The sequence below is a fragment of the Eleginops maclovinus genome, chromosome 2, assembly GCF_036324505.1.
Source record: "Eleginops maclovinus isolate JMC-PN-2008 ecotype Puerto Natales chromosome 2, JC_Emac_rtc_rv5, whole genome shotgun sequence".
Classification (NCBI taxonomy): Eukaryota; Metazoa; Chordata; class Actinopteri; order Perciformes; family Eleginopidae; genus Eleginops; species Eleginops maclovinus.
The window spans coordinates 18,074,775-18,088,531 of record NC_086350.1 but is presented as its reverse complement, the minus strand read 5'-3'; the positions used below and the strand labels follow the sequence as shown (position 1 = coordinate 18,088,531).

The window sequence follows — 13,757 nt, the reverse complement described above, 5'->3', positions numbered from 1 at the left end:
TAAGCTGACACACGACAGGTTGGGGTAGCTGTCAGGATTATGTCCTATGTAGACTGTTAAGTCGCTTATTCTGCAACAAGCACTCACTTTTTAGGATTAAATAATTTATAATTTGGTTTATTAGTATGAGAAAATAGCCAGAAGAATGCAGAAAATCCTCTCATTTGGGAGTTTCAATTCTCAAATGTGTGGCACTTGTTTCCCATGAACAACCATAACAATGTTCTGTTGAATATCTCATATACAAGTTATTTCTGTGCTCAGATGTCACGTCCACACTGCCCTTCAAATGTCCAGAGTGCTGAGAATCTAGATTTGTTTCATTTTCCTTGCCCTCTCCTCTTCTTTCCTTCTCTCTCTGTTTGACCCAGTCGTGTGACGCTTTAGTAATCCTGCGAAAAACACTGGCAGATGGTGCTAGGGAAGATTAGAAGCAGTTTTGCACATCTGTAAAACCCCAATAACACAACCACACACACACACACACACACACACACACACACACACACACACACACACACACACACACACACACACACACACACAAAAGTAATCCAATACACACCGGCATCCGCGTTCCTTCATTTTTTTTTCATGACCTACCTCTGTTTCTGCATTTGTTCTATGTACTTACAGATTCCATTTGAACCTTGTGCGCTACGAATACAACACAATAAAGGTCCCATCCTCTCTCCTTTTTCCAAATCTCATTCTATCTGCAGAACATAGGTGCCTGTTATAGACTTTCTTTAATTTTTTCCTCTTCTGAATAATATTCTCGTTCTATTCCGTCCCGGCATCAGACAAACTGCTGAAACTGGAACGCGCGGTTAAGATGCCACCATCAAAACATTTTTACACTGGCAGGCCGACACCAGAGGAGAAGTGACGCATGACACAGCTACGCAGCTAGCATCAGCTAACACGCCACCTAGCTACACACTAGCAGGCAGTGTCGTCTTTACTCTGGCTGTGTGCTGTAGATTGGTGGGAAACATGCAAACTTTAAACCCACTGGGGAGGCAGCTGGCTCCAACCAAGCGTTGTCCCACACACACACACACACACACACACACACACACACACACACACACACACACACACACACACACACACACACACACACACACACACACACACACACACACACACACACACACACACACACACACACATATAAAGTCAGAACTCTGAAAAAGGCAAGACACATCAGCCTGAGCTCCAACCGGGTGAGATCATGACTGTGGTAAAAATACTGCTGTCCTCAGAGAGACACAATTCTCACAAACACTTTCACACAGTGGATGAAGAAATAACGTATGAACGCATGCATTCAGATGCACGCATAAACATTTCCCAGCAGCCACCACATCCTGCTCGAATATATAGATAGAACACTGAAAGTCATTCGCTGCCTGGATTACTTGTGTCATTCACAAACAACAATGGCCCTATTGCGACCCGGACTTGCTCCATTACATCATCCAGATGTAGGAAGTGGCTTTCTGAGTTATTGATTATCTGGTGAATGAGAGAGGAGAGAAACCTAAGAGGGGTCACTGATTGTTTTTTTTGGATCAATGTGTTCCCAGTATACACACACTCAGGTTGTGTAACATGTAATTCAAGTCGATCATCCGCCATCTTTCCTGCAATGAATTCCCCTATTTCACGGATAGATAGTTGCTTTAAATTTAGAAAACATGAAACCACTTTGAGATGTGTGCCTTTATCCCCCTGCAGGAAGCTTCTGACAGTTAAAACAGAAAACCCTTATTCCACCCAGACAGAAGCACAGTAATAAGTCTCTTATTCGCCCTGTCCATCCCATTTAAGGACTATTTTCTTTTCATCCCTCAATCCGACCCTCACTCCTAGCCCCTCCCCAGCAGCATTCACTCCTCACTTGATTTGTCCGGTGGTGTACGGTACGTGTGCCTGTGTGGTCTTTCTGCATACGTGAGGCTGAAAATAAGTCAGTCAGATATGAAGTCATCGCAGGAATTATTAGCATCGTAAATCTGACGTTCAGAACAGGGGCAGGGGGGAGAAGCGGAAAAGCTGGAGGTAGGGAGGAGAGAGGGCAGTGAGTAGACAAGAGGATTACTGTTTTGCAATTTTAAAACTTCAATCTTTGGGAGGGGCAGAGGAAAGCCAATCAAAGCCAGGAATTCAGGGAAAGACAGAGAAACAAAGAAAGGGTCTCGACTTATGATAACTTGTATTATGATCTGCTTATAAATGTCAGAACATACGGAAACACCCCTTTCAAAATAAAGTGGTGACATCATCACTTTGGTTAACTGTCCGACTTCTAGATGAATGCCTATTACCATTTGTGGTCAATATATTTCTGTAGGAAGATTAATTGTTTTTCAGCAGTTTAAAACCAAACTATTTGATTCTTGCATGCTTGAGGTGGCTGTGTGGGAAGAGCCCAGTTTGTTCACACTCACTCTTTGTACCACAGCAGGCTCTGAAGCTGACTTCACAAATTCTTTCGGCCCCAAATAGAAATTGAAACACCCTTTTCAGACCACAGGCTCCTTGCTTTTGTTGAGCCCGTAATTGAAACGGTCTTTCCCTTATATGTTCTAATTGGCATTATGTCTCGCTAATTAAAATGATTTATTGTTGAAAAGCCTTGAAGAATTCCCTGTCGACCATTTCCTCCGCTTGTCTCTCACGCCATCTCTTGAGTAAAAAAGTCTGCAGCTTCCCTCGACACACGGACAAATCCTGCAGCAAGTTGTGCATGTGATAATGATCTAATGCATGCAGGCAGATATGTGATTGTGCATTCACACAACTCCATATGCCCACCCATACACCCATACACATCCAGTATGCACACACACAGGCTGCTAGCTCCACTGACCCCAATAATACAAGCACCCAAACAACGGCCACTGCCATTGGCTGAGTCCTTCTGAGGAATATTCTCTGCCACTGTTGTCGTGGAAACAGCAGAAAGCGGGGACAGAAATGGTAGAAATGTCTTTTTTTGTCTCCTGATAAAGCTGAGGAGAAGAGGGGGAGAATCGCTGACAAGGGGTCTTTCATTAAGAAGGGAATGACGTCTGATCAGAAAAGCAGAGGAGGAAAATCCTAGTTTTAGGAGACAATTGACAAGTGTGTGTGATATGGACATGGCTGTGTGTGCGGCTGTGCCAAGCCTAAGCATGAGCTCGGTACATCTCTGTGACTAATTGTGGAGCCCGGGTGCTTTGAGGCAATCCTCGACATCTATGAATGACTCATGAAAAAGCGCTTATCTCTCAGCGGAGGCAGAGAGGAGGAGAAGAATGGGGGGGATGTGGGGATATGGAGAAGAGAGCGGAGATTTGCCCGAGCAGCATGCCTCTGCCGTCGCATTTCCAATCCTGAGTGAGGCAGATTACGCTCCCCATTCTGCGCTGACACATTTGCGACGGACTCCTAAGCCTGATGCTGCTTGATGTGTGCGTGATGTCGTCCCCTTTTCAAAGCTGAAGCCACCGCAGTCGAGATGTTATTAACTCAACGAGGCTATTAACAGTCTTGCCGGGGCTCAATTATAAATCTCAGTGTGCTTAGTGGACACTATGACAGGATAATAACTGTGGCAAATAAGGCCAGAGGATTGAAGTTAAGCTTCAGCTTTATTTCAGTGATGCTGGGTAACAGAGCGACTTTGGGGAAAGCTCAAACATCAAAGAAGCTTTGTATCTGGGATTTTATAGTTCCTCCTTTCCTTTTTATCTCCACACATACCTGTGATTACTGCCAGTTAAGAAAAGAGGAACAACTTGTATCATGTGAGGGTAAGAACTCTTGTTCTGCTCATTAGCGACATCTGCTGACCGAACTGTGGAAGGACAGTCAGACAGAGGTGCTGTGGTGAGGCACACCTGTCCAAGCCTTTTGTTTACATAAAAATACAAAGAACCACCCCGTTATAACACCCACACTCCACACATTCTGCCTTACCGGTGAGAAGCGAGACTTTGTGGAAGGTGCTCTCCAACTTCCCCATGAGAATGTGTACAAAGCCATCTTTGGACAGGTGCCCCGCCTCCTTGGAGCTCTGGTCATAAACCACCACTTCCTGCTTCCTGCCCAGCTCCACCTGCACAAAGGAACGAGGATAAAAGAGGAAAGAGTTATTTTTTGTTATATGTTGCTCTGGAAAATATGTTAAGCATCCAAACAGGAAGTGTTAGTTAATATGACTGGAATGAGAAGAATCTGATACCGGACAATTCATTGCATTTGAGAAACACACACACACACACACACACACACACACACACACACACACACACACACACACACACACACACACACACACACACACACACACACACCAGACACGACAAGACAACATTATTTATACATTCTGGCAGCTTATTTTTTCCATTTTGATAAACAGCACTACAGGTAAGAGGAAACATTTTTTTTCCCTTAAAAGCGGGAATGATGAGCAAATATGTTATGGCTATCAGACATTGTGAATGAGCTGCTGCAGGGTTCAACCTTGCAGCTGCTGGAGCCTGAGTTATTATCCTGAGCTTGTGACCCCTTTGCAGCCCTTATATATACCAGAAGCAGCAAAAATGAAAAAACAAATCCATTCACAAGTATGCCACTGGGACTAATCTCTGGCTGTATGGATGCCAGTGTCAGCCTCATTAAGCAGGATGAACTACAGGTGATGCTACAGTAAGTGATGAGGATGAAGCATGAGGTTATGAATTATGCATTAGGGCTGAGCGTTGCACCGTGCAGATACTGCTGAGGGTTGTGTTTGTCCTAATGGGAAGTCAAATCTGAAAAATCATAAAGGCTAGCTACATTGTAGAGGGTATTTGCCTCCATCAATGCACCCTCGTGATTCTGCTTGTGTCAGATTGCGTAAAAGATGTGCAGTTATGAACATGCGCCGCTGTGATAGTGTTTGTGTTTGTATGAGAGCGAGCATGTGCCTGTGCGCACACGCACACACACACACACACACACACACACACACACACACACACACACACACACACACACACACACACACACACACACACACACACACACACACACACACACACACACACACACACACACACACACACACACACAGTGTTGTTCCCCATGTTGTCAGGCAGGCTTTGGTCACATGACCATCAGGCAGCGCCCACTGCAGCTATGAATCACTGCATCATTGAACTGTCACTGGACGGGAGAGGAGAGAGAGAGAGGGAGGAGGGAGGGATGAAGAGGGTGGGGGGAGAGTGGAGTAGTAGGGCAGGGAGACATGGAGAAAGATGCAAGAGGAAGATTTAAAGAAGGAAGGAATAGAAATAATAGGCAGGCAGCAGAGGAGAAGCTGGAGGGGGGGCAAACAGGACAACCCACTTCATTTCTTTGTACCTCATCATACTTTGCCCCATCCTAATTTAAAACGTGCTATTGAAAGACCACCAGCTTCAAGGCAAATCTGCACTTTCCCTAAGCACAGCCACACATCCGTTTCCTGCCCTGTGTGTTCTGAGAGCTGAATGTACACACAGGGTGCACAGAGCCTGATCATGTTCCTGCTTACGGAGCAGCTGGGGCACAGCGCCTGGGCAGACTGCCATGCAGGTGAGTTAGACAGGACAAGGTCAGTCGCTGAAGTCTGGAGACAAGTTACTCTGGCCCAGCAAAGCTGAGCTCTGCCTGCCTGCATGCAGCTGCAGCCCTGACACAAAGGCATGGAAAGCATGATCTGTAGCATCATTTCTCATGCTGACTTGTACCTTCATGCCTCTCTTTCTTTACTTTAAATTCACCCTTCAACTTTAGCAGCCCTGGATCGCTTTGGCTAATAATCCTAATGGGATCAGATTCTAATTTGGGCGCCTGATCTCTATAACTAAGGATTAAAGACCTCAAAGTAAACATACATGAACAGCACAAACACACGCATACATGTGTACCCACAACAGGCTGGCCAAATATGTCACCTCAAGGGCAAAAACAAACAGTATGTGATCCGGCTTAAAAAGTTCAGAACTTGTGTTGCTGTCGGAAGTGTATCTTCTGTGTGCGTGCTGCCTTAATAACAGTACTGTGTATATTGTATATGGTAAGTGTCTTACTCTCTGGATTTGATCATTCGCACTCCCCTGAGGTTCTTGTGCATTCCAAAGAGAAGTGTTTGTATTTAACTGCAGAGGATAAGATGTTAAAAAAAGATCCATACTAAACATGGATAATTCATTTCATGTTTTGGCTAACAGGATGAAATTACGCTTCGCTTCCCTGTGACTATTCTTATTGAATGAGAGTAAAAATAGTATTATATCGGCTATACTGTATATTCTGCCCCGGATAATAGGCTAAAGCCACACCTCCAGCTCAGTACGTGATGTGCATAGAGTTTGCTGCAGTGTTAGAGGTCGACGACCCGAGGGAGTGCGGGCTGGCTGTCAGACTGCAGCAGCAGCACAGACCATCCTCTGCAGTGCTACAGCACCGCTACTACTACTGAGCTGGCCCAGGCGCTCTGACGCATGCACACTGCAGGTAAACAAGGAATGCCACTGACACAGAGAAGGAAAAAGGAGGGGCCATGGAGACAGAGTGGGGGGGGGGGGGGGGGGGGGACCGGAGGATAAGAGAGAGAAAGATGGGGGAATGATTAGTTGATCTGAGGGATATTTGAGTCAGGAGGACGATCAGATGTAAAGAGAGGGATTAGGGTGCAGAAGAGGGACAGAAGGTGGCACTGGCAGACCAAAGGCTACAGTGCTGCAGCACCCAAGCTTTTCATTAAAGGATCTGAAAGATGGCATCACAGCAGGAAAGAAGGATTGGTCACAGGGGAGAAGGTTATTCTCTGCCTGTCATATACAGAGTGATACAGCAAGAATGGTTGAATCACCAGGAAGGAAAGAGCTAAAAGATATAAAACTGGGTTGTTAAGGAGACAGAAAAAAGGTGTTGGGCCAGAGATAGAAGTCTGTGAATGTTTCTAACTGACCCTGTGTTATAGAATATAAAAAGGACTGGAAGAGAAACAAGGTCTGACAGAAGGCTGCAAGTCAAGGCTTAGCCTTACTGTCACTGATCCCCTGTAAAAACCGGCTGCTGACACACACACACACACACACACACACACACACACACACACACACACACACACACACACACACACACACACACACACACACACACACACACACACACACACACACACACACACACACACACACACACACACACACACACACACACACACACACACACACACACACACACACACACACACACACAGGTGACGGGTAGCGACAAAAGTTATCTTTGGAATGGTGGAAACAGAGCCCGGCCTACAGTAAGTGCTTGTGTAATAAAGTGAAACATGGTTTCCCCTGACCTCAGCAATGCAACTGACCAGTGACAAGGTCACTGCTGAGCGGGACAGTGTGTGTGTTTGTGTGTGAACTGTCCTGTGACACAACATCAGCACAAACAGTCTAAAAATGGCTCCACATTCCTGAAGTGCAGTCCGGGTCCTCTCAGTGCCTCCTCTCTGGGATGTCCCACGGAAAACAAGTGGACTGCAGTATGAACTTCCCTAACAGTGTTTGAGCCCTGGCTGGAAATATTGAACTGTTTGGAGCCAAAGAGTGGACATGGGAGAGTAAAATAAATCGTGCAATTTGATGTCTCTAACAGGGCTGTATGCCGGTCAGCCTCTATCAATTAATCAACTGCAGGAAATACTGTTCACATCGCTCTATTTATATTATTATTGATTGATTTGTTGGCACATTTCTCCATGTTTTGGTATGTCAAAGTGTTCACTGACCGGTTAAATTAACCTTCCCACTCCCAGCACCTGATACTCCATACAGTACATTACTCTTATAGAGGGGCCGCTGCAGAAGCCAGTGACCTCTGCGAGCGGTTGATGTCAGTTAGAGACTCCGCCACACACGGCGTGACATATACCACTCCGTGCTGTAAAGATACCCCCCCAGGGCCGATGATGTCATTGACTGGCACTGGCAGCTGCCACCTCCATGTATGCTGGCGTAGGTTGGTAGGTGTGATGTGTGTTAAATTGTTTCTGTACTTGTATCTTTATAAGTTCCAAGTACAAGGAAGTTATTGGTTAAGGCAGCAGGTTAATGTTGGTGTTTATTATAAGCAACACCTTTTTTCCCTGGTTTTATTAACCTCTAAGATCTCTAAAGATAAATAAGAGTAAGAGTTAGGTTAGTGTAAAGTACTCAAAAGTACAATAAACATTGTGTGTGTGTGTGTGTGTGTGTGTGTGTGTGTGTGTGTGTGTGTGTGTGTGTGTGTGTGTGTGTGTGTGTGTGTGTGTGTGTGTGTGTGTGTGTGTGTGTGTGTGTGTGTGTGTGTGTCTTTCACACAAGGATGTAAAGGTGTGGAAGGGTGTTGAAAGTCCCTGTTGCCTTTTTGCATGTTCAGTGTGAGATCATCAGTGATCATTTCAGAGATTTGCTCACCTCATATGGGCACACCCTCACGCCACTAACTGCCAAAGGACCTTTAACACACACACACACACACACACACACACACACACACACACACACACACACACACACACACACACACACACACACACACACACACACACACACACACACACACACACACACACACACACACACACACACACACACACACACACACACACACACACACACACACACACACACACACACACACACACACACACACACACACACACCAGATTTAACTATTCCATTTCTCTGTCTGTCACACACAGAGTAAATTGTCGTCTACAGAGATCACACACACTCTGTGGATTGGTTATACCATGCCCGCCTCACTAACTTGCGTACAATGAAAGCCACATTTCAGATCCACAAATGATCTATGAATCATTCCCTCCGTCTTTCATTTACATCCCTGAACTGAAAAGTCCATCCTAACCTCCTTCTTTGTGGACTACATACAGTGTGTGAGTGTGTGTCAATGTCAAACAGGAGGATCTTTAAAGCAAACAATGATTCATGCCATGACCTCATAAAAAGCAAACACATGACATATCCGGCTCTGTAGAAAAAAAACACTGCTGGCTACAGCGTCTTTGTTTGAAAAATGTGAATGAAACATACAACAAAATTCCCTGAGTTTGCCCTCTGGGTAATCAGGGGAACAATCCACTCACTGAGTCATTGAAAAAGTTCCCAATGCTGCTGCTGCTGCTGCTGCTGTCAGGATGGATGACACATGAACATGTTTGCTCCTTCATTTTGGAACATTGTACCGCAGTAACTGGAAACGTCTGTGTCCGGAACAATACTATTATGAGAGCTGTGTTTTTTTTTCCAAAGACGGTGTGCATGACACTTAAAATAACAGGTTTATTTTTACACTATCTCAGAAAATACTCACCCCTGCTCGTACCAGCACAGCATTCCTAGGAAGATAAACACTACATGGTGCATCACGATTGGAATTGATGGGGATGTACTCCATAGATGCATGAGTGAGTCACGTGCAGCGCCCCCCCCGTGCTTGGCAGCAGAGGACCCAGACAATCTCACCAATTAAGATCACAGACATGATCACATACCCACTGGCTCTTCTTATTGCTCATCCTAAACAACCATAATTGGGCCACTGTTCATAATTATGACTGATATGTTGGCATCACAACACTAGCAGACATGCATGTAATTACAGGTGGGACGTTACTGTAACAGCAGAGCAGACACTCTTCAGGCTCATACAACTGCTAGACAACAAGAGCATGGCTGAAACTTACAATCATTTCTATAATAACCATATTTGTTCCATTTATCTTTAATTGTGTAACCTGAAGCATCATAATATACTTTAAAAAAAGTTTCACAACTATATAAACTATAACTTTTTTAGAAACGGTGTGTTTTCTCTTTAAATTGTACTTTTCAAAAACTGTTGTTGGTTAATTTTTGTTGATGTTTGCTAAATCATTGTATCAAATGTATTATTTTGACTATTTTCTTTAATTTAATGGAAAAAGAGTTGGCTTACAATTAGTAAATGAGAATTCATCCAGCCAATTTTCCTTTCCAGTGCTGATTCTAGTAGTGGGCTTATTTCAGATTTTACACAAATTCACACATTTTAAATCAGCAAGCACAATGCGTGGAACTTATTGCTATAAAACAATATATATAATTTAGTTTTTGGGAGAAGGGATGGGATTAAATAAGTGTTATCTTCTTCCTACCCCTTTTCGGATTTCTAATCAGGCAGATCATTTGTTTATATATATTTTGTAGGTCAACAATTTGTCTAGTTTATCAATTTCATACTACTTAAGTTTGCACAGTGTCATCATCTTCTTGTTTATTAATATTTTTTGTATTATTGTTTTACACGTTCGAAATAAATCAAATCAATCGTTAGCACAAGCACAGAAAAGGATAGGTCATATCTGGCTGACACCACAATCCACCGTCCGCATATTTGCGAGTTCATAACAAGTGAGTCACAGCCAAGTGAAGTCTCTACTTGTGTTTTCCCCAACAAAAACTCAGAAAAAAAAACTGGAAACATGTTTGCGATCATAATTATGCATCGTAGTCCAACATGTGACAGCTTGGAGTAGTGAAGTGTGTCTCTGCTCAGACGTCCGGCCCCTATGTGTACATACAGGAGGAAGGGTGCTCTCCATGCTGGCTGCTGGTAGAGAAAACCTCTGGTCCATCTGTCAGGCCTGCCGGGCCGGCTGTCCCTGTCACAGCAGCAGGGATTAGCCGGGCTTAAGCCAAGAAACCAGCCGCCTGCCTGCAGCCTGTCAGGACGAGGAGGAAGCCCCGTTCCAGACTAAGCCTGTGCTGTCCCTCTCCCAGCAGAGGTCCAGCACCCCCTAACCTACAGCGTCCATATCTCCGTGGCCTACATGAAGACAGAGCTTTAATAAAGAGGTTATGATGGGATGGGATGTGAATGGGAGAATAAAGAGGACACCATTTTGATTGCTGCTACACTGGTCATGGATGTTCATTCAGCTCAGTCAACTGAAGCGTTGGGAGCTTCTATGAAAGAGGGTGAGTGCAGCGCCTTGGGGGATGCAGGCTATTAGTGCTCAATGGGATGTGAGGCTGGAGGCAGCCAGCGAGGAGGCGGACGCTGCAGCCCCACCATGAATACCCTCAGTGCTGCTCTCCCGCTTCCTGCATTCACTTCCCGAACAAAGAGCCACAATGGTGTCCTTTGCTGTCTTGGCGGCTCCTGGCGATGCTCAGAGCCATGTGGGGGGTAGAGAGGATGGTGTGTGTGTGGGGTTAGCTAGGAGCCAGCTTTAACACAGCACAGCCCGTCTGCACGTGCCCAGCCTGCGGCCTGCCAGTGGCCGCACAAAAGGGATGATGTCATGCTTAGCCAATAACAAAAGAGTCTGGGTCCATCGGGCCCTCCTCTCTCACACGGCTAGCTCCAGCTTTATCCAGCCCAGCATTAATCGCAAGCCTTATCCTCTTTACTGGGGGTGGGGAATGGATAATAACAAACCAGCCATGGGGCAACACGAGATAGGGAGAAGGAAGAAGAAGGGATAAATTAGAATGAAGCGGGATCGGGGTGGAAGGCTGCAGTAGTTGGAGACGGACAGACTGACAGAGCTGTCATGAGATTGAAAGTGAAAGAAAGAAATTAGTAGGAAGCTTGGCTCTACGGGGGGCCACAGTGTGAGACCTGCCGACCACAGGGCCCCACACAGAGATGGACCCAATACACACAGACAAAAAAAACCATCTCACACTTCACAGATCTCCGGCTTTACTTCTGTTATTTTCCTCTGACTACAACAGTAGAGCATGCATCCAAAATAAAAAACAATATCTGGAAAAAATCTGGATCTTTCGCTCGGGATGAGTCACCCTTTCTAGGAGGCGCGGTCTCCTGTGTGGCCTTCAGGCTTTGCAGCATCTTTTGTATCCAGGTACATATATCTCAGGCTGGCAGAATGCACTCATACAAGAGGGGTTACACAAGAGCCCTGTGGAGTTAGTGGAGGTACATTATGAGTTAGAAAAGAAACGCCAGTGTGATGGACTGCCAGAAGCCCCTGCAATAAAGCTGAATTAAAACTAATTGGTATAACAGAGTCGGTGAGAAACAGCAGGCGCGCAGGGACTCTCAGCCAATGTACCAATTATGCAGACACTATAAACTGAACCAAAGGCTTTTTGACGTGAGAAAGCAACAATAATCCACAGTTCTCCTCAATTTTACCATCTGACCATGAGGAGTGTCAGTCACCTTCAGGTGTGAACTGTAACCAAGAGGAGAGGCAATAATCTAAAGCAATCGTGTGTAATTATTTACCATTTGGTGGGGTGTGTGCAAGATGGAAATAAAGAGTCAGTTTTCTCCCTACAACTCCAGAAATGATAAAGGGCATGAAATGGGAACAGAGCATAAATCAAACTGATAAGTAGGTTCTGCGGACCGAGCTGTGTTACAGGTCAGATTCCTGGCAACCAGGAAGTAAAACAACAAAACAGACCTAATGTGTCACACCTCAGAAAAAACATTTCAATCACCTGCTATGTGTCACTGGCCTCCATGAATCAGCATTTTATTGCCGCGGGTGTAGCATGCTTTAAAAGTTAAATGGATACCTAAAAATAAACATTTGGAGAGTGAGTGCAGCCAGGAAGAAAGACGCTCATCCACCACCTCCACAGCTTTATCATGGGTTTGCTAGATCGAGCAAAAAAAAAATGTAGGGAGATGTTTGCACATGTTTACTACTGTACATCCCACACATAAAACACACACACTTCTCCCCCCTCCCGCATAGGTCTCCCCTCTTAGAGTTCCTTCAGTTTCGCACAGCGACTAAAAATACAGAAGTCAGCGTGCCACGGGTGGACAGGCCATGGAAAAAAAGGCTGTCATAATCAGAGGAGAAGTCATGGAAAACGAGAGGATCCGATTTCAGGGCCACTGATAAGCAACAAACCTACAGTACGCCTGCCTGCCCGCCAAATATAGCACCCACTGATGTGCTGCAGGCTCAGACTAGCACTGAGAAGGCCAATCTAGAGCCACCGTGGTACATGGGTAAAGCTGTTGGAAATGCTCTGCAGATGTCACGAGGCGATGTCTTGCTCACTTCATCTTTCCTTATATTCATTCAAACAATGCCTGAAAGACTTTTCACAGTCCATGCTGTATTTATTTTATGGCTAATTCTGCTGCTTCTTTCTGCTTTGTATGTACCAGGATATCTTGTCAATCCCCAAAGTCTACTAGTGCGTATGTATTTTAAAGGTCCCCTATTATACAAAATGCACTTTTTGCTGTCTTTCATAAACATGTGTCCCCGGTGTGTAAGGAGACTCACAAAGTGTCAGAAAATACAACCCTCTCTCTTTTCCTCCTTATCCACATCTTTAAAAAACAGGGGTACAAACGAGCTGATCCAGATTTGCTTCGGTTATGACGTCATAACCATTAGAAACATCTCTCTTCAGACAGAGAGCTGCATGACACTCCAAAGGGGCGTGTCCAGCTTCAGCTCAGCGCAAATTTAAAGAGGCAGTCACAGAATCAGCACATCAGGAACAGGGCTGAAATAGAGGGGTATGAGGCATGGCTACAATGGGGGATCTGCTTGTTATTTTGAGCAAAACACTTCACAGACATGTTTGTATAGATATTGCCCAACAATATATTGTTGAAATATAGCATAATAGGAGACCTTTAAAGTTGGATATTTAGAAATTGGGTCTTGTTGGTCCGTG

At 44.9% G+C, this 13,757-nt stretch overlaps 1 protein-coding gene across 3 annotated transcripts in view; it reads right to left on the bottom strand.

Moving 5' to 3' along the window:
• dusp8a (dual specificity phosphatase 8a) overlaps positions 1 to 13,757 on the bottom strand; it is a 41,949-nt gene that overhangs the window by 21,766 nt on the left and 6,426 nt on the right. For all 3 annotated transcript variants that reach the window (XM_063909551.1, XM_063909564.1, XM_063909556.1), the window contains exon 3: positions 3,970 to 4,108. In XM_063909551.1, the coding sequence (XP_063765621.1) occupies positions 3,970 to 4,108 (139 nt within the window). The remainder of the gene's footprint in view (positions 1 to 3,969; positions 4,109 to 13,757) is intronic.